General features: G+C 35.7%; 2 protein-coding genes across 12 annotated transcripts in view; one reads left to right on the top strand and one right to left on the bottom strand.

Annotated features, from left to right (window-relative positions):
* Window positions 1-11,202, bottom strand: part of TMTC3 (transmembrane O-mannosyltransferase targeting cadherins 3) — a gene marked incomplete at its 5' end in the record, with an annotated part of 65,792 nt that extends 54,590 nt beyond the window's left edge. The window contains one exon of the mRNA XM_082351800.1: window positions 10,916-11,202. The remainder of the gene's footprint in view (window positions 1-10,915) is intronic.
* An 11-nt stretch (window positions 11,203-11,213) lies between these two features.
* CEP290 (centrosomal protein 290) overlaps window positions 11,214-27,279 on the top strand; it is a 94,485-nt gene continuing 78,419 nt past the window's right edge. For 5 of the 11 annotated variants that reach the window (XR_014233606.1, XM_082351779.1, XM_082351781.1 and 2 more), the window contains exons 1-12: window positions 11,273-11,424; window positions 12,042-12,171; window positions 12,323-12,400; window positions 13,388-13,457; window positions 13,823-13,869; window positions 15,590-15,733; window positions 19,883-19,936; window positions 20,686-20,838; window positions 21,221-21,403; window positions 22,058-22,147; window positions 24,804-24,926; window positions 25,869-25,992. Coding sequence is in view for 10 of the 11 variants with exons in the window: in XM_082351779.1 (XP_082207905.1) it covers window positions 12,070-12,171; window positions 12,323-12,400; window positions 13,388-13,457; window positions 13,823-13,869; window positions 15,590-15,733; window positions 19,883-19,936; window positions 20,686-20,838; window positions 21,221-21,403; window positions 22,058-22,147; window positions 24,804-24,926; window positions 25,869-25,992 (1,168 nt within the window). In the remaining variant the exon portion in view is untranslated. Of the gene's footprint in view, window positions 11,502-12,041; window positions 12,172-12,322; window positions 12,401-13,387; window positions 13,458-13,822; window positions 13,870-15,589; window positions 15,734-19,882; window positions 19,937-20,685; window positions 20,839-21,220; window positions 21,404-22,057; window positions 22,148-24,803; window positions 24,927-25,868; window positions 25,993-27,279 lie in introns of those variants that run through there. The other 6 variants (XM_082351777.1, XM_082351773.1, XM_082351776.1 and 3 more) reach the window with 6 other exon arrangements.

Below are 27,279 nucleotides of genomic sequence, written 5' to 3'. Positions count from 1 at the left end.
TCTAATGTTTTTCTTCTCAGGAAACTAATAGAAGAGATACCCCAATAACATAAGGAAGTATACTAAGAAACGTAAAGATAGGAAAATCAGGAGATAAGGGATGCAACACAGAACTATAGCCATGCAACCAGGTCTACTACCCAGGCAACAATTAGATAGGTCAGCACATTCCTGAATGACAGTCCCAAGAAGATATAACTGACAGAACACCTGATGTGTTTAAACACAGCATAAAGAACTATTTTCCCTTTAAACTGTGTGTGTGTAATTGTAATTCAGAAAAACAAAACAAGTCAGGATATCCACCATCGGGGAGTGAAAATCAAGTCTTGTGTATGGGTTCAGAAACCTCTCAGGTTGGGGTGACAAACTGCTGTTTGATTAAATGTTCTCACAAAAAGAAACTTTAAAATTAATAGAGGAAAAAAAAAGTAAATTAAAACTATGGTTTTAATACTTTGAAATTATATTTGGGAATAAGATGTATTTGATTTTTAAAGTACTCATAATGTTTAAGAGTATTTACAGCAGACAGCAGAAGCGAGAAGAACTACAATCCTGCAGCCTGTGGAACAAAAACCACATTCACAGAAAGATAGACAAGATGAAAAGGCTGAGGGCTATGTACCAGATGAAGGAACAAGATAAAACTCCAGAAAAACAACTAAATGAAAGAGAGATAGGCAATCTTCCAGAAAAAGAATTCAGAATAATGATAGTGAAGAGGATCCAGGACGTCAGAAAAAGAATGGAAGCAAAGATTGAGAAGATGCAAGAAATGTTTCACCAAGATCTAGAAGAATTAAAGAACAAACAAACAGATGAACAATACAATAAATGAAATGAAAAATGCACTAGAAGGAATCAATAGCAGAATAACTGAGGCAGAAGAACAGATAAGTGACCTGGAAGACAGAATGGTGGAATTCACTGCTGCAGAACAGAAAAAAGAAAAAGGAATGAAAAGAAATGAAGACAGCCTAATAGACCTCTGGGAGAACATTAAACGCAACAACATTCGCATTATAGGGGTCCCAGAAGGAGAAGAGAGAGAGAAAGGACAAGAGAAAATATTTGAAGAGATTATAATAGAAAACTTCCCTAACATGGGAAAGGAAAGAGCCACCCAAGTCCAGGAAGCGCAGAGAGTCCCATACAGGATAAACTCAAGGAGAAACATGCCAAAACACATAGTAATCAAATTGGCAAAAATTAAAGACAAAGAAAAATTATTGAAAGCAGCAAGGGAAAAACGACAACATACAAGGGAACTCCCATAAGGTTAACAGCTGATTTCTCAGCAGAAACTCGACAAGCCAGAAGGGAGTGGCATGATATACTTAAAGTGATGAAAGGGAAGTACCTACAACCAAGATTACTCTACCCTGCAAGGATCTCATTCAGATGGGCAAATCAAAAGCTTTACAGACAAGCAAAAGCTAAGAGAATTCAGCACCACCAAACCAGCTCTACAACAAATGCTAAAGGAACTTCTCTAAGTGGGAAACACAAGAGAAGAAAAGGACCTACAAAAACAAACCCAAAACAATTAAGAAAATGGTCATAGGAACACACATATCGATAATTACCTTAAACGTGAATGGATTAAATGCTCCAACCAAAAGACACAGGCTTGCTGAATGGATACAAAAACAAGACCCATATATATGCTGTCTACAGGAGACCCACTTCAGACCTAGGGACACATACAGACTGAAAGTGAGGGGATGGAAAAAGATATTCCATGCAAATGGAAATCAAAAGAAAGCTGGAGTAGCAATACTCGTATCAGATAAAATAGACTTTAAAAAAAAGAATGTTACAAAAGATAAGGAAGGACACTACGTAATGATCAAGGGATCAATCCAAGAAGAAGATATAACAATTAGAAATATATATGCACCCAACATAGGAGCACCTCAATACATAAGGCAACTGCTAACAGCTATGAAAGAAGAAATCGACAGTAACACAATAATAGTGGGGGACTTTAACACCTCACTTACACCAATGGACAGATCATCCAAAAAAAATTAATAAGGAAACACAAGCTTTAAATGACACAATAGACCAGATAGATTTAGTTGATATTTATAGGACATTCCATCCAAAAACAGCAGATTATACTTTCTTCTCAAGTGCACACAGAACATTCTCCAGGATACATCACATCTTGGGTCACAAATCAAGCCACAGTAAATTTAAGAAAATTGAAATCATACCAAGCATCTTTTCTGACCACAACTCTATGAGATTAGAAATGAATTACAGGGAAAAAACGTAGAAAACACAAACACATGGAGGCTAAACAATACGTTACTAAATAACCAAGAGATCACTGAAGAAATCAAAGAGGAAATCAAAAAGTACCTAGAGACAAATGACAATGAAAACACGATGTTTCCAAAACCTATGGAATACAGCAAAAGCAGTTCTAAGAGGGAAGTTTATAGCTATACAAGCCTACCTCAAGGAACAAGAAAAGTCTCAAATAAACAATCTAACGTTACACCTAAAGGAACTAGAGAAAGAAGAACAAACAAAACCCAAAGTTAGTAGAAGGAAAGAAATCATAAAGACCAGAGCAGAAATCAATGAAATAGAAACAAAGAAAACAATGGCAAAGATCAATAAAACTAAAAGCTGGTTCTTTGAGAAGATAAACAAAATTGATAAACCATTAGCCAGACTCATCAAGAAAAAGAGGGAGAGGACTCAAATAAATAAAATTAGAAATGAAAAAGGAGAAGTTACAACAGACACCGCAGAAATACAAAGCATCCTAAGAAACTACTACAAGCAACTCTATGCCAATAAAATGGACAACCTAGAAGAAATGGACAAGTTCTTAGAAAGGTATAACCTTCCAAGACTGAACCAGGAAGAAACAGAAAATATGAACAGACCAATCACAAGTAATGAAATTGAAACTGTGATCAAAAATCTTCTAACAAACAAAAGTCCAGGACCAGATGGCTTCACAGGTGAATTCTATCAAACATTTAGAGAAGAGCTAACACCCATCCTTCTCAAAATCTTCCAAAAATTGCAGAGGAAGGAAAACTCCCAAACTCATTCTATGAGGCCACCATTACCCTGATACCAAAACCAGACAAAGATACTACAAAAAAAGAATATTATAGACCAATATCACTGATGAATATAGATGCAAAAATCCTCAACAAAATACTAGCAAACAGAATCCAACAACACATTAAAAGGATCATACACCATGATCAAGTGGGATTTATCCCAGGAATGCAAGGATTCTTCAATATATGCAAATCAATCAATGTGATATACCATATTAACAAATTGAAGAAGAAAAACCAGATGATCATCTCAATAGATGCAGAAAAAGCTTTGGACAAAATTCAACACCCATTTATGATAAAAACTCTCCAGAAAGTGGGCATAGAGGGAATCTACTTCAACATAATACAGGCCATATATGACAAACCCACAGCAAACATCATTCTCAATGGTGAAAAACTGAAAGCATTTCCTCTAAGATCAGGAACAAGACAAGGATGTCCACTCTCACCACTGTTATTCAACATAGTTTTGGAAGTCCTAGCCACAGCAATCAGAGAAGAAAAAGAAATAAAAGGAAAAAAAAAAAAGAGTAATTAACATACACTTGAGATTCTGATATATTAGCTTCAAAACTGTAATTTGAAATACAATGTTATATAATAATATATATAACATACATAATATTAAATTATTGACCATGCAATTTTTGGATTTAAGACTTTTAGTTGAAAAATATTAAGAATTTAGACAAGTTTACAAATAAATATTGAAATTTTTATAAGACCTTGGGAGTTGCTACAGTTTTAAGTTTAGTTTAGTAGCTTTATAAAAGTTGTTTGAGAAAGTTTTGCTTGTTAAGTTAGGCATCTGAAGTCCTGGAATAAAATGAATATACTAAAACTATAAATGCAGTTTTAAATTCCGGCAACTTAACTAAGTTTTAAATTCGCTGCTTAAGGGTATTCAGTCCTTTCAATTATTATTTATTTATTATACGTTAAAAAGGGACATGTTACTTTATAAACAGAATAAGATCTGTACATTGAATTTAAAGGCTTAAAGAACACAAGGTTATAAAATGTTACTTAAAGATACTTGGACTGATCTCATGATTTCTAAATACAATTAGGTAATAAAAAGTTATGCAGTCACTTTAAGTTGCAAAGCAAATTCATTCAGTAATTGAAATGCTCAACTCCAACATAATAATCAAGACCCTGAACTCGATTTAACTTTTGGGGATTGTCCTCTGCTCTAGGCTTGGAATCACTGCGTAGGAGAAGCGTGTTGTTATGGAATGAGGATATGGTTTATTCTTCTCTTTCTTTACCTACATTCTTGTTAAACATAATTTTTGAGCACTATAGTGTTAGAGCAGAATGGAGAGAGAAGAAAGGAAGGAAAGCAAAAGAGCTTACTTGACCAGTATATTCAAGATAAATCTCTTACAGGTGTTTGAGGGTTCTTTGGGGACAAACCCCACATCATTAGGGACTGTCACCTGAAATTCCCTTTATGTTTACTTCCACCTTGGAAACCGGTGGTATCCAGCTTTTCTTTGCTGGGTCCCTTTGCAACCACCACCCTACTTCCAAGCTCTACTCTCACAAGTGGCTTTTTGGGGCAGAACTTCAGATGAGTCCACAATTGAGCTCATGAGCATGCACTAAAACTAGCTCTCTCCCTTTCTCTCATTATTAAGCTCCCTGGGGTAATATTTTAAAATTCTATTTTCTTGGCCCTTTATAAACTTGGTATGGGTGAGGTGTTTAAGCAGCACCAAGTGGATTTATCAATGGGGTGCTAATCTTCACTGAGTGGATGGCATCGCAAAATGCTTACTGTTCATGACTACCACCATTATGGTTAGTTTTATGTGTCAGCTTGCCTAGGCTATAGTAGTATTCAAACACTAATCTAGGTGTTGTGCTGAAGGTATTTTGTAGATGTGGTTAACACCTATAGTCTGATGATTTTAAGTAAAGAAGATTATATTCCATAATGTGGATGGAACTCATCCAATCAGTTGAATCACCTTAAAAGCAAAATTGAAGTTTCCCTGAGAAGAAACTCTACCTCATGACTGCATTATCAGGTCCTGCTGAAGAGTTTCTAGCCTGCCAGCCTACCCTACGGATTTTGGATTCACCAGTTCCAAAATCCTCTAAGTCCATCCTTTCATATAAATGTCTTTATTTGATATATATTTGATATATGCTTAGTTATCTGGTTTGATTAAAGCTGGATATCTAAAGGGTGGGGTGGGGGGTCTCAGCTTGGAAAGCTAGCCTCTGCTACTTGTGGTCATATCCTTCAATAGGTAGCCTAAACTTCTTTAAATGGTGTCATCAGGAGAGCCGGAGGGCAAATCCCAACGGACAAGCACTTTTCAAGTCTCTGCTTACCGCGTATTTTTTACTATCAGTCAAGCAAGGTAAACCCAGAAGCAATGTGGGAGAGGTTATAAAGAGTCAAGACAATACTACTTTTGAAGATTCTCCACGAAAGCATATTATGAGAGAAAGGGAGAGAGAGCGCTACTTTTCATGCATGTCATGAGCTTAGTTGTGGAGTCATCTTAGGTTTTGTCCAAAAAAAACCACCTGCAAGGGAAGAGGTTAGGGGAAAGAGAGAGGGTTACATAAGGACACAGATAGAGGGCAGCATAATTCACTGGGGGCCATTATTGTAACAATGTAACACATCACTGTTAAATGTTAGTTGTGAGAATGCTATAGACTGTATGTTTGTGTCCTCCCAAAATTCATGTTAAATCCTAATGCCTAATGTAATGTCATTTGGAGGCAGGGGGCCTTGGGGAGGTGATCAGGTCATGAGGGTGGAGCCCTCATGAATGGGATTAATGCCCGTATATAAGAGATCTGAGAGAGATCCCTTGCCCCCTCTGCCATGTGACGACACAGTGAAAAGATGCCCACTACGAACCAGCTCCTCACTAGACACTGAATCTCCTGATGCCTTGATCTGAGACTTCCCAGTCTTCAGAACTGTGAGAAATAAATTCCTATTGTTTATAAACCACCTAATCTAGGGTATCGTGTTAGAGCAGAAAAACAGACTAAGAGAGGGAACTTCCAGTTCTTTTTCTAGGCACAGAAGCATATTCACCCAGATGCACATAGTTTGAGCAGATGGAATGACTGATTTATGTTTGCTTACCAAAATGGGATGTCACCACATATGTGCAAAGAATCCAAATGCAATTGAAGACCACTCATGAGCACATTACAGGCATACAAAACAATATAATTCCTTCAACAAAATTGTACTGAATGCTCACTTTTCCTAATACTCCCACAGTACAATTATGGAAAAAACAAGCCTATAGAAAAATTTTATATGAAATCTGGGAATATTTAGTCTGGAAAGGATAGTCTTCTCAGCTCAATAATTTCATGATTATATCTTTTTCAATAAGTAAAACTTTGGCTTGCATAGTTTGCGAAGTCTGTATTCACACTGACTCCTACTAATCTTTCCAGTCTCCTCATGTTGGGAGAAGACAAGTGTCTGCTTGCTGCACACTGATTCCTCTCCACGAGAACAAGGCAAAACAAAACATTTTCTGTACACAGTGGAGACTAAATTTCTCACGGCCATGCTTTATATTAGAAGCTGGAAAAGTAAGTTACCATTCATTTTCTTGATAAGACAGCATAAAAAGAATGGAGATTAACATTTGGAATATAGGTTGATTGGTACATAGAACAGAGGTAGCAATTATAAAAGGCAAGTCTTTTTTTTAACATCTTTACTGTAGTATTATTGCTTTACAATGGTGTATTAGTTTCTGCTGTATCACAAAGTGAATCAGCTACTCGTATACATATATCCCCATATCCCCTCCTCTTGCACCTCCCTCCCACCCTCCCTATCCCACCCCTCTAGGTGGTCACAAAGCACCGAGATGATCTCCCTGTGCTATGCGGCTGCTTCCCACTAGCTATCTATTTTACATTTGGTAGTGTATATATGTCCATGCCACTCTCTCACTTCGTCCCAGCTTACCCTTCCCCCTCCCCGTGTCCTCAAGTCCATCCTCTATGTCTGTGTCTTTATTCCTGTCCTGTCCCTAGGTTCTTCAGAACCTTTTTTTTTTTTTTTTTAAGATTCCATATATATGTGTTAGCATACGGTGTGTTTTTCTCTTTCTGACTTACTTCACTCTGTATGACAGACTCTAGGTCCATCCACCTCACTACAAATAACTCAATATCGTTCCTTTTTATGGCTGAGTAATATTCCATTGTATATATGTGCCACATCTTCTTTATCCATTCATCTGTTGATGGACACTTAGGTTGCTTCCATGTCCTGGCTATTGTAAATACAGCTGCAATGAACATTTTGGTACATGACTCTTTTTGAATTATGCTTTTCTCCGGGTATATGCCCAGTAGTGGGATTGCTGGGTCGGATGGTAGTTCTATTTTTAGCTTTTTAAGGAACCTCCACACTGTTCTCCATAGTGGCTGTACCGATTTACATTCCCACCAACAGTGTAAGAGGGCTCCCTTTTCTCCACACCCTCTCCAGCATTTATTGTTTGTAGACTTTTAAAAGGCAAGTCTTTCTTGTGAAGTGATTTTGGTCAGATAAAACTGCTCATAAAACAACAGAGATGAAAGGCAGATTCAGGCAAGCGTTCCTGTAGTAAAGCCATTTATAAAATTGTCAGATAATTTCCCTTGGTGAAAACTGAATGATTCAGAAAACTTCACGAAAAATAATAGTGGGTTTTAGTGATTTTCCTCAAAATTATATATAGTGAGCAACTGAACTAGAACTTGAGTTAAATTTCTTGGTTCAGGGCTTCCCTGGTGGCGCAGTGGTTGAGAGTCTGCCTGCTAGCGCAGGGGACGCGGGTTCGCGCCCTGGTCTGCGAAGATCCCACATGCCGCGGAGTAAGTAGACCCATGAGCCACAACTGCTGAGCCTGCGCATCTGGAGCCTGTGCTCCGCAACAAGAGAGGCCACGACGGTGAGAGGCCCGCGCACCGCGATGAAGAGTGGCCCCCACTTGCCGCAACTAGAGAAAGCCCTCGCACAGAAACGAAGACCCAACACAGCAATCAATCAATCAATAAATAAATCTTTAAAAAAAAAAATTTCTTGGTTCATAGTTAGGTACAAATATATTTTAGTGCATTACAGCCTAGACCCTAGCTAACTTGTTTCCTACTGCATCCCTGGTGTCTAGCACAGTGTATAAGCCCAAAAATATTGTTAGAATGAGTAAAGTAATAAAATTTAAGCAAGATTTTGCACTTAGTCGGGACTGTAATTGAGACCTGGCTTACAACCTTAGCTTCATTAATTATTATGAAATTGCTTAGGTTCTCAGAACCTGTTTTCACTTCAGAAAAATGAGAATAAAACTTGCCATTACGCCAGGTACCTTCATTCAGTTCCTGAGAATATAAATGTGAATAAGAAGGTGAAGGAAGTAAGGGTAGAACAGACCAACACAGACAAAACGAAACTAATAAATAAATAAATAGAAAATAACAGTTGTAATGAATGAAAAAACAAGGAGAAAAATAAGGTGTTGCAATAAAAATAACAGATTACTACTACAAAAATAAATATGCAATTTTAAGCATAGTAAATGACATAATATGTGCTCCAGAAACATTAGCTTTCATCTCTGCCTTCCCCTGCTAAATTATGAATTAAAAACACTGAATGTGGGAATTCCCTGGTGGTCCAGTGATTAGGACTTCACATGCTCAGAGCCGAGGGCGTGGGTTCGATCCCTGGTGGGGGAACTAAGATCCCACAAGCCGTGCAGTGTAGTCAAAAAACAAACAAACAAACAAACACTGAACATGAAGAATATCTAATTCAAATTCTTGAGTAATCAAAGTTACATAATTAGAATATGATGATATTTAATATAGATTGTAAGACTGAAGAATAAGCACTTTACAAGTACTGGTTCCCAGCATGCCTGAGAAGGCAATATAGCAGTTATGAACATATCCTTTAGCCAGAAAGATTCACGTTCCATCATACTATTTAAGTTTGAGCAGAGTATTTAACCTTTCCAAACTCTGCTTTCTTAACTTAGTTGGAAAATGAGGACAAATTAAGCAGCTATTTCATTGGATTGTTATGAAGATTAAATAACGAAAAAGCTATAGTAATCAAAATAGTTTGCAGCTAGCATAAAAACAAACACGCAGATCAATAGAACAGAATAGGGAGGCGAGAAATAAACAAAGGAACCAAGAATATACAATGGGGAAAGAATAATCTCTTTAATAAATAGTGTTGGGAAAACTGGAGAACCACATGCAAAAGAATAAACTGAACCCCTATTTTATACCACTCACAAAAATCAACTCAAAGTGGATTAAAGAATTGAACGTAAGACCTAAAACCATAAACCTCCTGGTAGAAAACAAGGGGGTAAGCTCCCTGACACTGGTCTTAGCAATGATTTTTTGGATTTGAAACCAAAAGTAAAGGCAACAAAAACAAAAATAAATAAGTGGGCCTATGTCAAACTAAAAAGCTTCTGCACAAAAAAGGAAACCAACAAAATGAAAAGGCAACCTATGGAATGAGGGGCAATATTTGCAAAAATATATATATGAAACAGGTTAATATCCAAAATATATAAAGAACTCTTACAACTGAATAGCAAAAAAAAAAAAAAATCTGATTGGGCTTCCCTGGTGGCGCAGTGGTTGAGAATCTGCCTGCTAATGCAGGGGACACGGGTTCGAGCCCTGGTCTGGGAAGATCCCACATGCCGCGGAGCAACTAGGCCCGTGAGCCACAACTACTGAGCCTGCGCTTCTGGAGCCTGTGCCCAGCAACAAGAGAGGCCACGATAGTGAGAGGCCCGCGCACCGCGATGAAGAGTGGCCCCCACTTGCCGCAACTAGAGAAAGCCCTCGCACAGAAACGAAGACCCAACACATCCATAAATAAGTAAGTAAATAAATAAATAATTAAAAAAAAAAAACAAACGTTAATGAACAGTGTTTGACATACCATCTTACAGTAAAGGGACTAGACAAAATTATAATTCCTACAGATCTTCTGTCTTTAAATGTATCTCACAAAATCAGTATATCTGTTTTTATTTTCTACTGAGCTATTTCTACTGAACGGTTTGGAAAGAAATCAATTGTTTTCAAAAGTAAACTTCAATATCAATTATAGGGAAGAAATGAAAGAAAGTGCTTAAAAAAAAAAAAAAAAAAAGATAAAGATGAGAGGCACTGCTCCAAAGAGTTTTAAATGTCATTTGGTTTTCAAGTCTACATCTTATGAAAGTTTTCCTAGTGCTGTATCATACTCCAGCATGGCTGAGAGCAGCCAGATGAGCAAAACTTGCAAAATAAGAGCTGTAAACACCTGAGAAGTCGTTTTCATAGAAAGGCACTCTCCGTCACCAAGCAAGTGACAGCAACAGGGCTGATGAGTACTGAGGCCCCTTCTCTCTCCACCCCCCGCAGTGGCCTGGGCAAGTTATAACCTCTCCTCTCTAGAACCTTCCCTCTACACCTACTAGCTCCTCAACCTTCAAGTCCTTCAATCCGCGAAGGTAATAGCGCTACAGGTAAGGGGACCAGGGTCAGAGGATGCGGTGTCCCCAATTCCTCACTCGCCCCCAAACCATGATCGCGGCCCCCAGTCCACTATACAGACAGATTCTGATACAGAAGAAGGCTAAAACTTTTTCTTCTTACAGAGGGCACCACCCGGAGCGTCGCCGGCAAACGCCCAAGGAGAGGGCGGGGTCTTCCCACCTCTTCAGACTCCGGCCCCAACATTAAGAGCTTCTTTCAGCTGGGATCGCTACCCTCAACTCCTCCCCCACCGCTGACCGACAGCCCGACCTCACCTGAGAGCGGTTCCACCAGGGAATGGCTTAGAGAAACCTCGGGAAGAGCGGTCCGGCGAGAGACGCCACCGAAGGCACAGTCATGGTCCGCCTTGTTCAGGCGACCAGTGCAGACACGCCTCGGCCGCCGCGCCTCCCGCCTCGAGGCGGTTCCCCCGCACCCCGGTACAGTCTCAGCCTCCCGCACTGCACGCCGGGAACGGCCTAGCTCCACTTCTCAGACTTCAGCGTCCAGGACGCCCCGGCCTCCAAGCAAACTGCACTCTGGGATTTGCAGTCCTCATCCCAGGCCTTCTCCCCGCCTTTAACACAGAGTCCAGGGACCCCGCTGCGGAATCTAAACGTAAAGCATCACCCACGGTCGTGAATAGTAGGCGACGCTTGCATCCGGGCTCTTGCTCCGGCCTCGGCTAGGTGGGAAATGTGTCGCTTAGCAGCCGCCGCCGCTATTACTCGCTCTAGATCCGTTGGCGGGATCCAGTGTCCGATTGGAACCGCGCTGGGGAGCGGTGAGGCGTGGCGGCGGGGCTCGGCTGGGTGGGTGCGGTAGCTGAGGGGCCGCCTCTGGATGCCAGGCTTGGTTTAGGTGGGTGGATCCTGGAGAGCGCGGACAGAGAGTTCTTCCCGCAAAGGTTCTTTAAGCCTAACGGCCCAAATAAACAACAGCCCCTTAGCCTTTGATTTGCAGTCCATCTGCCTTCCCCTCGCTTCAGCCTTGGTTTCTCGGGCCCAACTGCACTCATTTCAATCGTTTACTTTCTCGCTTTTTTTTTTTTTCTTTTCCCCTTAATCCTAGCTCCTGTTTCTCAGAATCAGGGGTCAATTTCAGCCTCCCAAGCATCGAGCGCTTTGGTGATATGGGGGCGTGGAGGAAGGGGGCACAGAATCTTAGTTCTGGCTTAGATTAGTTTAACCATGGAAGCCGTCATAATTTAGCCGATAAAATATCTGATGATTTGTCGCAACTGCTGTAATTTTGATCAAGGCTATTTTACCCACATATCTGTTATACAATTAAGGAGCCATACCTCTTTGCTAACATCGTGGAGAGTTGTAATAGCATAATCTGTAAAAACAGTAATGCTGTTTAACTTGAAAATGCTAATACCCACTTGTCTTGTTACAGAAAGTAAAGCACAGTGAAAGAATTCAAGATGCCACCTAATATAAACTGGAAAGAAATAAGAAAAGTTGACCCAGATGAGTTGCCTCGTCAGGAAGAACTGGCAGATAATTTATTGATTTCCTTATCCAAGGTACTTAATTGATAAATAATGTATAGATATATACATACAACTATGATAGTCTAAGTTGTCCCTGAAATCACTGAATGGTACAACTGGAAGATTTCTTGTATTTTGCTTAAGGGTTATAAAATATGAAATAGTTGCTTTTCTCTTTACTTAGGTGGAAGTAAATGAGCTAAAAAGTGAAAGTCAAGAAAATATGATACACCTTTTCAGAATTACTCAGTCTCTAATGAAGGTTTGTATACAGTAGGTTTTAATAATAGCTTTGACTATTAGAGAAAGTGTAAGAATCTCTTCTTAGATAATTTAATCTCTGTGAAAGTACTTTGTAAAATCTAAATGACCACTAAAAAATGAGATATCTTCAAATGTCAACTGAGAATTTTAGGTGAAAAACATTGCTAGTTTCTGCTCTAAAGTTCCTAAAAGAGTGTGTAGGGGAAACAGAATGGTTATGTTTAAAAAAGCATAAGGAGGTCCTATGTTAATTATGTTACAGTTTGTTACAGTAGCTGACTACTGTTGGGATTTGTTAGGAGGGGAAGAGATTTAGGTGTGAGAAAACTTTATAAAGGTCAAAGACAGATGAGTAGTTTTAGGTAAGTGGAGGGCAGTGGTAAAGTGTTAAGGAGATTCTAGAGCTGGAGGTTACTATAAATAAAAACTAGGAATAGAAAGTATGCATGTTCTTTACATTTAAGGAGACAAGTACAGAAAGTTTATAATAGCAGGTTGTAGAGGAAACAATGTTGGGTATAGTTTAGAATAGGCTGTCTAGGGCCTTTAAAGACGTATTTTATGCTATCAGCAATTAGGAGCCATTAAAGGTTTTTGAGCTATAATTGGTAGATACAAAAATATGCCTTAAGAGAGTTAAACTTATGAAGGAAGTTAGACAAAATTATGGACTAGAATAATGAAAATTAGAATAGAATAAAAGAGATAGTTGAAAACATTACAAAGAGAAAAGTTGCAATGCTACATGTAAGACTTGAGGGAAAAGAGGAATCAAAGATGTTTCAAACTCTTAGGAATCTAGAAATTATAGCGTTAAGAAAATCATCTATTCATTCGACAAATGTTTGCTGAATGTCTCCTTGTGCCAGGCATTGCAGGCAGTAAGTACTGGGATAGCAAATACAAAACAAAATTCTTATTTTCAGTGCTTACAGTCTAGTGTAAAGGCATACTGAAATAACTTTTTTTTTTTCTTAACGTTCAGATGAAAGCTCAAGAAGTAGAGCTAGCTTTGGAAGAAGTTGAAAAAGCTGGAGAAGAACAAGCAAAATTTGGTAAATGCCTTGGGGAAAAGATTATTATGGTGTTAAATAGTGGATTTCATTTATTCACTAAGCAGTGGAGAATTGGCTTTAATATATTGGGTTGACCAAAAAGTAAGATCTTATGGACAAATCCAAACAAAGTTTCTGGCCAACCCAATATTTTATAAAATGTGTATACTCAGTTTATTTTGAAAGATTTTTCTAGAACTCCTATTTCATGGATCAGGTACAAAATAGGTATTTTCTTATGTTACCTTATCATTACAATCATGATGGACTCTTTAAAAATTAATTTTATTATTTTATTGAAAATTATTGAAAAGTTTGTTTTGAGATAAATCTGACCAATTGAAACATTTATCTTTTTTTAATAGAAAATCAATTAAAAACTAAAGTAATGAAACTGGAAAATGAGCTGGAGGTATGTTCTTTTGTATTCCTTAGGGTGTAATCATTGTAAATATTATTTTCAATTATTATTTTAAAATTTTTTCTTTATAATTAGCTGGAAAAATCACTGGAATGATATTGTGTTTATAATTGTTTGTTCAGTATATATTTTACATGCCTATTTATGTATCTTAAATTCTACTAAGGATTGCACATCCAATTGTGAACAAAATAAAAACATTGAATAACCTCATGGAGCTTATAGTCCAGAGAAATATGCAGAGAGATTACTATAACTGAGGTGGAATGAGGCATGTTGGAATTTGAGGAACAGTGACAGAAGGGTGTAGGAGAAGAGGTAGCTTTTGAGAAATCCAAGAGCCAAAATGTGAATGTATTGTTAAGGAACTGAATACATTGAGATTACTGAGACTGTGGGAAAGAATGTGATACAAATGGATTAGCCTTTATAAGGAGGAAGGACCTTTTTCCTTGGTAAAAGGGAGGAAGGAAGAATGGATATGAACAGAAGTTTTTGATGTTTGTAGGTTTAGTGCCTGGAATTTGAGAGGATGGAGAGGTCATCTGCTAAAAATAAGAGTGAAAGATGTGTGGTCAAATTTTAAAGAAGTCAGATAAAACCAGAAATATAGTGGAGAATGAACTGGAGATTTCAGTCTCTGGAGTCAGATAGTTTACGTTCAAACCCTGGTTTTTTAGCATGTTAACTCTGTGAATTTAGATGGTTTATTTTCTATTCCCTGTCGTATATCCAGCTTCTAGGGAAATACCAGTCATTCTCAATAAATACTTGTTAAGTGAGCTATGAAGTAAGATCGATTCTGTGTTAGTGTTTAGCAAGGCAACTACTATAGAATAGAAGGATAGGACAGTTGGAGATGTTGGTAAGAAAGTGCTTTTTGAAGGAGGTTAAGAGTAAGAAAAGTTTAATTAAGGTAGAAGAGTTACAGAACTGTATGCTAGGGAGATGAATGTGAAACAGATTAGATGACTAAAGGATTTCTGATGTTTTTGACTATGACCCAAAGTAACAGGAAAATGAAGCAAAATGTATTTAGTCTGCTGCAAAATTTTAAAGATAATCTAATTTTGGGTGTTCAATATAGTAGCACTAGCTACATGTGGACATTAGCATTTAAATTAATTACAGTTAAAGTTAAGAATTCAGTTCTTTAGTTGCATTAGCCACATTTCAAGTGCTCAGTAGACACATGTAGATAGTGGCTACTGTATTGGGCAGTGCAGAGAACATTTCCTTTATCCAGAAAGTCCTTTCAGATAACACTGGTCTAAATAGTCAGTGGTATGAGGGAAAGGGCAGGTTAAGAGCACCATGGCTCAGTGGCTAGGGTGGAGGCTCTGGTGATTTGTAGCCTGGTTTCAGAGCTCTGATGCTCAGGGGAAGCCTAGATAGTTCAGCTCAAAGATCGTTGTGTGCCTTTGCACTTTACCCTGGTGTCTGTGGCTCAGCGGCTATAACAGAGCCTGAGTGATTGACTGTGAATTCTTCATACTCTGGATGGCTCAGGAAGAGCTTAAGGGGTTGTCAGCCTGTGAACTAAAGCTTAAATATGCTTAATAAAAAAAAATTGTTTTTAAGCAACATGATTTTAAACATCTCGTGCTGATTATGATAAAATTTAAAGTCAAGATAATTATTTTTGTTGTTGATTCATTTGAATCTCCAGATATAATGGAATTAATTTATACTTTTGGTTTATTACTTTAAGATGGCACAGCACTCTGCAGGTGGACGTGACACTCGCTTTTTACGAGATGAAATTCGCCAACTTGAAAAGCAGTTGGAACAAAAAGATAGAGAATTGGAGGACATGGAAAAAGAATTAGAGAAAGAAAAGAAAGTTAATGAGCAAGTAAGGCACAGTTTTTCAATGACTCTTAACTGTTCAAATTACCAAAAAACACCACCTGTTTATGCTTTTTATAATTATTAGTGACAGTTTCAATTTTTATGTTTTATGTTATTTGTGGGAAATGATGTACGCTTATTGCTAAGGTTTTATGTAACAGTTCATGTTGTCATCATGTCTTTAAAATATAATGGATCAGGTACATCTAGAGAATGAATATGACCTAGAGATTAATTCTTTATACATGGAGGTACCTTTTTCTCCGGACGTTAGAATTCTTCACATAAAGTTGATGATTTGATCTGGAATATTGGTATGAAGAAATTAATAGGCATTCAGAAACAATTGATTTGGGCTTCCCTGGTGGCACAGTGGTTAAGAATCCGCCTGCCAATGCAGGGGACACGGGTTCGAGCCCTGGTCTGGGAAGATCCCACACGCCGCAGAGCAACTAAGCCCATGCACCATGACTATTGAGCCTGTGCTCTAGAGCGTGAGAGCCACAACTACTGAGTCTGCTTGCTACAACTGTTGAAGCCCACGCGCCTAGAGCCTGTGCTCCACAACAAGAGAAGCCACCACAATGAGAAGACCGTGCACTGCAATGAAGAGTAGCCCCCGCTCGCTGCAACTAGAGAAAGCCCATGCACAGCAACGAAGACTCAATGCAGCCAAAAATAAATAAATAAAATTAAAAAAAAAATTTTTGATTTTCTTATTTTTCATAACATAGTTTGGGGAAAAAGATATTTATTTGTATTTATATTAGTAGTAGACTTGGAAATTAATCTTTTAGTGATGTATTCAATAATAATTTTTAAATTTTCAGGTGTACCTCACTTTATGTAATACGTAGGTTCTTAAAAAGTGTTAATCTCACCATTTTGTAAATCAATTCATATTTTAAACCATGACATGTCATCTTTTATACAAGCATAGTTTATTATTACCTCTTATGTTATACTTGTTATTTATAAAATAATTCATGCAATGTTCATTTAAATTTAGTTTGAGGAAAAAATTATTTTTTTGCTGATAAGTTTGTATTTCCTGTCAGAAAATAGTATGCTTTCTTTTTTTGCCTCAGCTGTCAGTGAACTTAGTCCAAAATCTGGTGCCTACATGTATTAACTGTCCCATCCCTGGTGCCCAGAAGCTTTTTCTCCCTTTGTGTCCTTTATAAGGTCAATATTGTATCACATCCTGATAATCTTATTTTGTCCATTGTTCTCTTGGAAATAGATGGTTATAAATTTTAAGTAAACGACATTGATTATGAGGTAACATTGCTATTTAAAAAGAATTCATCATAGACTGATTTGTAGGGAAAAGCATCCCCATTCTTGATATATCTATTTTATTATATAGTTTGGAAGTCATGTAAAAGTGAGCCACCTGTACAGTTTTTGCAGTGGAAAAAGTATGGATTGATGCCACCTGAAGGTTAGGAATAAGCTCCTAGAGGATTATTTGTTTAGTTGACTCAGTGAAACATAACAGATCTATAGATTTCTTAATCATGAAGGGTCCAACCTATGCTATACAGTAATAGAATTGCTTAGGGAGGTGTCCGTGTATGTGTTTTTCTGGGCTATTGTTCTTTTGTCTAGCCCATATATTAGTCAACTTCTCACCATTGATACCATACACTGTTAGCTAATCAGAACCACCATGTCCATTCATATCTTAGACTACTATCTTCATTCATAGGCACACACACAGACAACTTGAATATATGGCTTATGTACCTTTCCAGCTGCTAGATTTCTTGAAGTAGAATATGGATATGAGTTGCTTTAGCAATTTCTTCTTTGCCCTTAACCAGTCATTCAGTTTTACTGAGTACTTATAGCATGCCAGAGACTGTGCTAAATACTGAGGATACAGTGGGCAACACTATTCTGCTTCTCAACGATATTCACTGTCAATAACAAAGGTAACATAAGATAATATGATAGTCTGGGGATACATAGGATATAAGAATAGTCTGGAGTACTCTGGGGAGGTATACCTGAGTCAGTCTTGAGGTTCAAGAAGTGATCTGTAAACTGAGACCTGAAATAAGAGTTAGCCTGGAAGAGGGAATGGGATGTAGGTGATGGTTAAGGAAAAGGCATTCTGGGTAGAAGATACAGTGTTTACTAAGACCTAGAGGTAAGAGATAGCATGGTGTATTCAGGGAACTACAGTTATTCATTCTGGCTGGAATATAGGTAAAAATAGCTAGTGTAGAGTCCTTACTATGTGCCAGATACTTTATATGCATTAATTCATTATTCCTCATTTGATACTTATATGAGAGAGGTGACATTTCCCCCAGGCTACAGGTGAAGAAACAGACACAGAAAGGGTAGGTAATTGCCCATGGTTACACAACTAATAAATGATAAAGCCAGGATTTGATCCAGATTTACTCAAATTCTGTGCTCTTATCTGCTGTGCTACCCTACCTTTCCAGCTTTAACATTTATGATCCTCTAGAGAGATAAGCAAAGGCCAGTACCTGAGGAATTTGGTCCTTTTTCCAAAAAGGAGCCAATGAAGGATTTTGAACTCAGGGATATCATGATCAGATCTGTACTTTTCAAGTTTACTTTCCTCTGTGGAGAGTGGATTGAAGGGGGCCAAGACTAGTAAGGAGACATTTGTGCTAAGTCAGTGTGATGATGGACTAATTAGTGACTGAGGGGGATTAGGGACATAGACATGTTTGAGGGATGTAAATGTAATTGGATATGATGAATGATTGGTTGTTGGTGAAGAGGGAGGAATGGGTAGTCCACCTAATTTTCTGGGTTGGGCCACTGGATAGGTAGATAGCGCCATTCACTTAGAAGTGACACAAGGGGAGTTTAGAAGGTTTGTGATTATTATTTGTTTTGTACCTGTTGAGTTTGAGGTCCCTATGGGCATATTCAAAAAGGATATCTGGATAAGAAACTCGAGAGATACTGGGTAGATGATAAGAATTTGTGGGTCATCAGCATAGATACTGAAGCAATAGAAGTGATTGTAAGGCAGATGTCTGAGGTATAGAAATGTCTAATGCAAGAGGAAGAGGTGCTTCAAGGAACAGCCCAAGAAAGGACAAATATCAAGAGTATGATGTTTCAAAACCAAGGGAAAGGAGCATCAGTAGTATTAAATGCTTTAGCCTTAAGTTCTTGACATGTCTCTTCTTGTTAAAATTTTCCAATTCAAAACAGGATGGAAGTGTTTCTTAACTTCCAGATGATAATAATAATAATGGTAAAATTCTAAGATTCGTATAGCACATTGCATTTTATTATGAACTTTCTTTAAACTTTTATTTTTGAAAACTTTCTTATCTTCATAAAGATTGTAAGAAAAAGAGTAAACACATACTCTTCATATAGGTTCACCAGATAACACTGTGCCACATATGCTTTATCTTTGTACACACAGACTTATTCTCCTTCTCTCCCCTCCCCTCCCCTCCCCTCCTTTCTTTTTTGCTGAGACATCAGAGTTAATTGCAGATATCATGATACTTCATACTTAAATATTGCAAATGTCATGATATTTCATTCTTAAATATTTCAGTGCGTTTCCACTGAAAGGAGAGGTATTTTCCAATATAACTACTTATATAATTAGCATACTCAGGAAATGTAATATCAATTCAGTACTGTTATCTAATATGTAGTCCATAATCAGATTTCCTCTATTGGCCCAATAATGTCCTTTTAGTCTCCCCACCCAATATCCAAGCATCCATGCTTCTTTTAACCATTATGTTCTACTGCTTTGTATTTCTAAGTAATTTAATGCTCACTGAGAGCAAAGAGTATTCTAGCTCTGGTAATAGAACTGCAAAATGATGAAGATCTTGGATGGAAGACTACTCATTATTAGGTTTTACGCTGGGGGAAGAGGGTAATGTTTTGTTTTCTGTATCCTTTGGTTAGAGGTTTTTGTTTTTTGTTTTATAAACTTTTAAACTCAACCTGCTTCATCCTTCCTAATCCTTAGTTAGTCAGTTTTCAAATTTTTGGCATATTATTCATGTCTTGGGTCGACATGAAGTCCTCAGTAGTTAAACATTCTCTACGTTATTGGAAAGGAACTGAAAACCTGGCATTATATAGAACTACTGCTGAATTTTATCTTATTTGTTTTTTGCTGTTTTAGTTGGCTCTTCGAAATGAGGAGGCGGAAAATGAAAACAGCAAATTAAGGAGAGAGGTTGGTAAAAAATTTTAGTAGTTGTGGTGGTTCAACAAAGATACTTACTAAAAAAAGTGTTCATAAATTAATTCTGTAAGCAGAACTGGAATCGTCTAAGTAATTGATGTTTTCGAACCGTGATTTTATGATATGACTGTCTTAGGGAAATAGAAAATAAATTGGAAGGTGAGGCCGTTAAGTACTACATTCATCTCTTAGGTCTATGTGGGTAAATCTTGCTTTGTTTTTTAAGCTGTTCTTTGCAAGTTTGCTAACTGAATATATGACTGGATTTCTGCCTTATTTCCTCTTATTTTATCTGGCATTCTTTTAAAACTTTTGTTTCTCATTAAATCTTACAAATTCTGATTATTATTTGGTTCTTCTGAGCCAAATAATGTTTGTACATTGTTTATCCTGATAGTGCTTATCTTTTTAACATAATCAAAAGTTTTTTTTGTTTTGGCTGGTAATTAATATTCTTTCTTTCTTTGATTATCCAAAATAATATCTCATTCTCCTAAAATTTTTTTTTTGTTTTCTTTAATTTCTAATTATTATATTTAATTATATATTTCCTTTCTCATTTCTAATTACCTTTTTCCTATCCTCTTCTGGAGAACAAACGTCTAAAGAAAAAGGTGAGGCTTTAAGGGTGGTGAAACCTTGGAATTTTAAAGATGTGTTTTGAGATCACTATTCAGAGGGTGAAATTTTGTTTCTTTGGATAGTTTTTTTAATAGAATACTGTGTTGATCTGCCTTCAGAATGAACAGCTTCGTCAGGATATTATTGACTATCAAAAACAAATAGATTCACAAAAAGAAACACTTTTATCAAGAAGAGGAGAAGACAGTGACTACCGATCACAATTGTCTAAAAAAAACTATGAACTTGTCCAATATCTAGATGAAATTCAGGTAAAATGGATAGAAGTCATTTCAAAGCAATGATCTTTATAAAACTTTAATTTCATTATAATATAAATCTAGTATTTCAGTATATTTAGTATAAATCTGCAACTACGTATTTGTAAAACATGAAATAAATTGCATCTTTGAAGTTGCAAATCTTGCAAATTCATTCTTGTTATATGCCTATCTTGGCCATTGTTTAAGAACTAAGATTCTTACTTACACTTTTCTTGATATTTAATTTGATTTAACTGACCAACAGCAATTGATAATAAATATCTATGAAGAATTCTGTTTTCTCCAGCAGACACTTATGACTCCATTTAGTATTAATTTAAATTTTAGTTTCTTAAATTGTTTTTAACTGTAGCATCTTTACCTTTCTTAGACTTTAACAGAAGCTAATGAGAAACTTGAACTTCAGAATCAAGAAATGAGAAAAAATCTAGAAGAGTCTGTACAGGAAATGGAGAAGATGACTGATGAATATAACAGGATGAAAGCTATTGTGCATCAGACAGATAATATAATGGACCAGTTAAAGAAAGAAAATGATCATTACCAGCTTCAAGTAAGAATTCCTGTTAGACTGACTTATTTGGGCAGACTTCATATTGCCTCATTACTATTTATTTGAAACTAGAAAGTACTTTTAACTTTCTAGGGTATGAATTTTTGTCTTATGCTCTAGTATGTCATCTTATACTGTAATCTGTTGCCATGGTAATATATTTGTCTCTATGTGTTTCTCTAGTCCCCTTACATATACCCTGTAATTCCTGCCATGTAGAGTATATGGGTGATACCTGAATGAATGTGTAGATAGCAATCCTGCAAATTTTCTGCTAAAGCCTCTTAGAAGTCCTGTGGACCATCAAGCTTAATTTTATACCTTAAAATAAATACACTCTAAATATCATAGAAGCCAATATATTGTTTACTACTTACATGGGATTAAACCTGTTTAAAAAATAGAGTAATACTTAAAAATACAATACTCTAATGACAAAAAATAATTATACAACTGTAAAGATGCACAAACAATTAAAGGTCACCTTAACTACAGAACTGCTCCCATAATGAATATGCATTTGTAATGTATATGTATATATGTGCATGTGTATGCTTATCATGTGTGTAATATATGTGTAAATATTCATATACAACAAATACATGTATATTACACTAATTTGCAACAGTTCTTGAAATAATTGTTGCCTTTTAGGTGCAGGAGCTTACAAATCTTCTGAAAGCGAAAAATGAAGAAGATGATCCAATCATGGCAGCTGTCAATGCAAAAGTAGAAGAATGGAAGGTGCTTTTTTCAATTGCTATAATAGCTTTTTCATTTTCATTTTAGATGTCAATTTTTTAGTCTTAATTTTCTTTAAAGTTCTTGTACTAGTTAATGACATTTTTATTAGGCATTTTTAAAAGTGTATTAAATGTTTTAGCTAGAAAACTCTAAGAACTGTCGTGTGTAGACCTCTAGCTTATCTGTTGTTGAATGAGCTCTTCTACATCAATGAGTTAAATTTTAAATTTTAAATTTTCTGATAGAAATCTAAGTCTAAAATATAATATGTCATCTAAAATAGATAATTATAAATAAAATTTAAATGTTTTCACGTAAACCATAGGTACCTTGTATATATTAGTTATATAGTTCCAGGTTTAATTTTAGTTTTTCTGACTCTCCTTCCATGTTAGATTAATCAAACTATTGGCATTCAGTGGAAATGAGAGTAAGGAAGTGGATCAGGAATGGAAGTAAGGGAAGGGATCTTTCAAAATCAACTGAGAAGTCTTTTCAAAAATCTGTTCCTCCTCACCACTCTCTAACTCCAACCATAACCCCCAGCCTTACCATATCAGAAGTTAGGATTGTGATGATTATATATTTTGAAAAAAGTCTAAAATGATTCTGAATAAATCTAATTTTAAAAGCTATCACTTTTATAGTCCTTGTTTCTAACAAGGTTCACATAAATCTTGTTGGCTATTTGAAATGATCATGTGGGAATCTCAGCTAACCTATATTTTAAACAAGAGCAGTAGCAGTGGAAATGAAGTTTATAGAATCAATCAGAGGTCAATAAACTTTCTGTAAAAGGCCAGGGAGTAAATATTTTAGAATATTTGGTTTCTGGTGTATCTATTCAACTCTGCTATTATAATATGAAGGCAGCCATAGACAATACATAAATAAATGAGCAAGGCTGTTTTCCCAATGAAACTTTACAGAAGCAGGCAGCAGGCCAAATTTGACCTATGAGCCATAGTTTACCAACCCCAGGAAAAAAAAGAGTTGTTTTTAATCGTTTAATTTTGGGGGAGAGATGTTAGCAAATGTATTCTTTTGCACTTTGTTTTTACTTAGTATCTTTTACTTAGTTTATATCAGTACATATGGTATTACTTTGTTCTTTTTAATGTAATTTTTCTTTGTAGATATGTATGTTATTGATTGCCTATTATGTGGCATTTAGGAGCTTTCCAATTTTTGCTGTTAGAAACAATGTTTTAATGAATATCCTTGTATATTTATTTTTAAAATGTGTATCTGTAGAATAAATGCTACAAGTGTAATTGTGATATATATTGCAAATATATTCCTCTAGTTTGTCACTTGTCTTTTGGCTTTATGGTATTTTTTACTATGAAGTATTTTTTTTTATATTGCATAAATTTATTATTTTTTATGGCTTTTGGCCTCTGTATCATAGTTAGAAAGGATTCTGAGTATAAAATTGTTTTCTCATATTTTCTCTGGTATCTTCTAGTTTCATCTTTTACATGTAAATCTTTGAAGCATATATTATTTATTTTGGTATGAAGAGTGAGATATGGATGCAACCGAGCTACTCTGTTGTCTAAACATCATTTATTGAATATTTCATTTTTCTCCTACTAAGATACACTTCCATTTTTATTACATACAAAACTGTTGAATTTGAATTTATTTTGGGACTCTCTTCTTTATATTGATTGATCTGTTTTCTAACCGTGTACACTTGTTTTAATTATTATGCTTAAATATTTGAAAAAGCTGTTCTCATTATTTATGTTTTTTAGATTCTTATAAATGTGCTTTTTAAATACAAATTTTAGAAATAGTTCTTTAAAATATTTTACTTATTTTATTGGATATGTATTAAATTTATAAAATAATTTATAGATTGATTTTGATATTTGGTCCTAGCAAAGAACACAAGGTACCTTTCATTTTTTTAAAATTGAGGTAAAATTGACATAACATGATACTAGTTTCAGGTATACAGTGTAATGATTCGACGTTTGTATGTATTGCAAAATGATTACCCCAGTAAGTCCAGTTAACATCTGTAACCATACATAGTTACGATTTTTTTTTTCTGGTGATGAGAACTTTGAAGATCCACTCTCTTAGCTATTTTCAAATATGCAGTACAGTATTAAAAAATGATGATTAGAGGCCATGAAGTGGATGGCAATGCCATAACCATATGCATGTTGTCAAGCCTGAGGACCTCTGCCATTCTTGTCTAGAGGAATGCTAGCCTTTTCCTTTCGTACAACATAACAAGATACCTTTTATTCATTCAAGATATTTTATGCTTCTTAGTGTCATTTTAATGTTTTCTTCATAAGAGATTAGTTGTACAAAACCTTTTGTAATTGCAGGGAGTTATTTATAGCTTAGTGTTCTAGGAATGGGTTTTGGAAACTTGAGATTGTCTAAAAGATTGAATTTCTTAAAAAGCAAAAAATACAGTGTATATTTTTGAATCATTTCTTATCTGAATTTCAGGTTGTATGCACAAAAGAACAGTGGTCATTCCAATAGTTGCTATTTTCTCACTTCAAAGAATTTTATTTCCTGTATTTTCTCGAAATCTGCTAATGGTATATATTAAAAATATTTACCATAAATGAGGAATGGTTTATTAATTTTCCTCATATGTAACAGATCCTATTTTGTTTATTTCTAGTTAATTTTGTCTTCTAAAGATGATGAAATTATTGAGTACCAGCAAATGTTACATAACCTGAGGGAGAAACTGAAAAATGCCCAGCTTGATGCTGATAAAAGTAATATTATGGCTCTACAACAGGTAAAACTTTCTCAAAATTTGGTTTATCAACAAGGTTTATTAAAGTTGGCAATGAAACTCTGAATTATGTCTTATTTATCTCCTGTGCCTAATCTAGTCACTTGCACTTTTGGGTATATAATAAAGTCTTTTGAAGTTTCTTACACCGTCCAGTCCCAAGAAAAAATTAGAATTAAGTTTAGACTTAGGAATAAAATTATTTTATGTATTTTTCTCTATTGATGCAGATAATACATTTATTGTTTTGATTGGGAATTATTTAATAAAAAACTTTTAGAAATTTTAAAAATATCTTAATACTCTGTTACTAAAGTCTATTGTATTGTGTTTTAGTGCTGAAATATCCTGAACAATGTGAAATAAGCTAAAGTATGGTTATAATTTGTACTGTATAAAATTTTTTTTTTTATTGATAGTACAAATATATTCATATAGAAAGAAGTTACACTTGCATCAGCTGTGCTCTCTAGTCATAGTCCAAAAGAAAGAAGGAAATTTGGGAAGTATTTGGAGAATAAGGACGATTGCAAGGGACAAGATTTTTGAATGAAGTACTGCAGGGGTGAAAGCTAAGTTGTGTAAAGGAAACAAGCACAAGGTAAAACACAAACATAAAATGATAAAAAGATAGAATTAGATGGATGATGAAGAAAAGTAACACAAAAGGAGTCATAAGAAGCCACAAATATTAGAGAGTTCTGGAATTCATATTTATGAGAGTGCTAGCCCTTATATCATCTTTAAGTACTAGAGTGATAGCAGTATTCCTACAATGATTAGTGCAGTTGAGGTATACAAAATAGTAAAAGGCACAGTTTTGACTCACAAAAAATATATTCTATAGTCTTGTTGAAAAAAACAAGACCTACCTTTTCTCTTACTTTAAAAATGTAGATTAATATTCATAAAGTGATACTATGTAATATTCAAAATATTTTATAGGGTATACAAGAACGAGATAGTCAAATTAAGATGCTCACTGACCAAGTAGAGCAATATACGAAAGAAATGGAAAAAAATACTTTTATTATTGAAGATTTGAAAAATGAGCTCCAAAGAAACAAAGGTAATTCAATGTTTTATAAGTATATAGTCATTTTATATACCATTAAGTTTTTAAAATATTTTATTTGTATTAAAATGAAATTATGTTATGCCAACAGATATATTAGTGATTTTTCTTTATTTGAATTTTATATTTTTTAAAAAATTGTACAAGGTATTATTGACTACTGTATTTATGATATTAGTATTTACACATGTAAATGATGGCAGTATTTTCTATAGTTTTTCTCTGATGAAAATTACATTAACCTCTATTACCAGATGGGCTGTATAAAAGAAATGAAAAATGGTGATATAATTGTATTTATCCTCCTTTTTGTAATTAACAAAGAATGGAAGAAAATAAAATTTTGATCAGTGTAGCAACATCGCAGAGATTTTTCAGAAGTAATTGACTTGTCAACATTTGAATTAACCTTACCCAACTTGATATGTCATCATATTCTCCCTACCTTGGGTCATGCTAGCTTACCTAACTCATCACATCCTTTGAATGTAAGCCCTTACAACATTAGTGATCTTATATTTCCAAAACACTATATACTGTAGTTATACCAGAGCACATTAATGCAAACTATTCATAATAAGTTCATGACATATTTATTGTAATTGCTGAAGATAAAAAAAAATTAGACACAAAGGGGAAATAATGAGTGAGTCTATGTGTGTGTTTGTGTGTAAGTGAAATAATGGTAGTGTGGTTGTAATTTAGATAGTGAGGCAGAAGCCTCACTGAGGAGATATTTGAACAAAGACTTAAAGAAGATGAGGGAGTGAGCCATGTGGATGTCCCTAAGCAGTGAGAATAAGTGCAGGGCAGTGAAGCAGGAGTGTACTGAGCATGTCTGAGGAACAACAAAGCAGCCTTTGTGGCTGGAGCAGGGGGAGCAAGTGGGCAGTAGTAGGTGATGAGATCAGAGAGGTAACGAGGGGCCATATCATATGGGGCCTCACAGTTCATTGTAAGGACTTCGGCTTTTCTTTTAAGTGAGAATGGACATCAAAGAAAATTTCTGAAGAAAGGAGTGATATATTTTGACTTGGACTGTGTCTGCCATAGGCTTTAGGAGTGGTAAGGAGAGAAGCAGGGAACCTGTTATGAGACTACTGCAATAACCTGGAGACAGGTGATGGTAGTTTAAAGCGTGGAGGCAGCAGTGGAGTTACATGTAGTCAGTTCTGGATGTATTTTGAAGGTGATAGAAACGAAATTTGCTGACAGATCAGATGTAGGATGTAAAAGTTATCAGGGCTTTTGGTCTGAATGCTGGGGAGGGCTGTGGAAAGA

Source organism: Balaenoptera borealis (assembly GCF_965194805.1).
Source record: "Balaenoptera borealis genome assembly, chromosome: 13".
Lineage (NCBI taxonomy): Eukaryota > Metazoa > Chordata > Mammalia > Artiodactyla > Balaenopteridae > Balaenoptera > Balaenoptera borealis.
The sequence above is the reverse complement of the archived record's forward strand: the minus strand, read 5'-3'. Positions and strand labels throughout refer to the sequence as shown.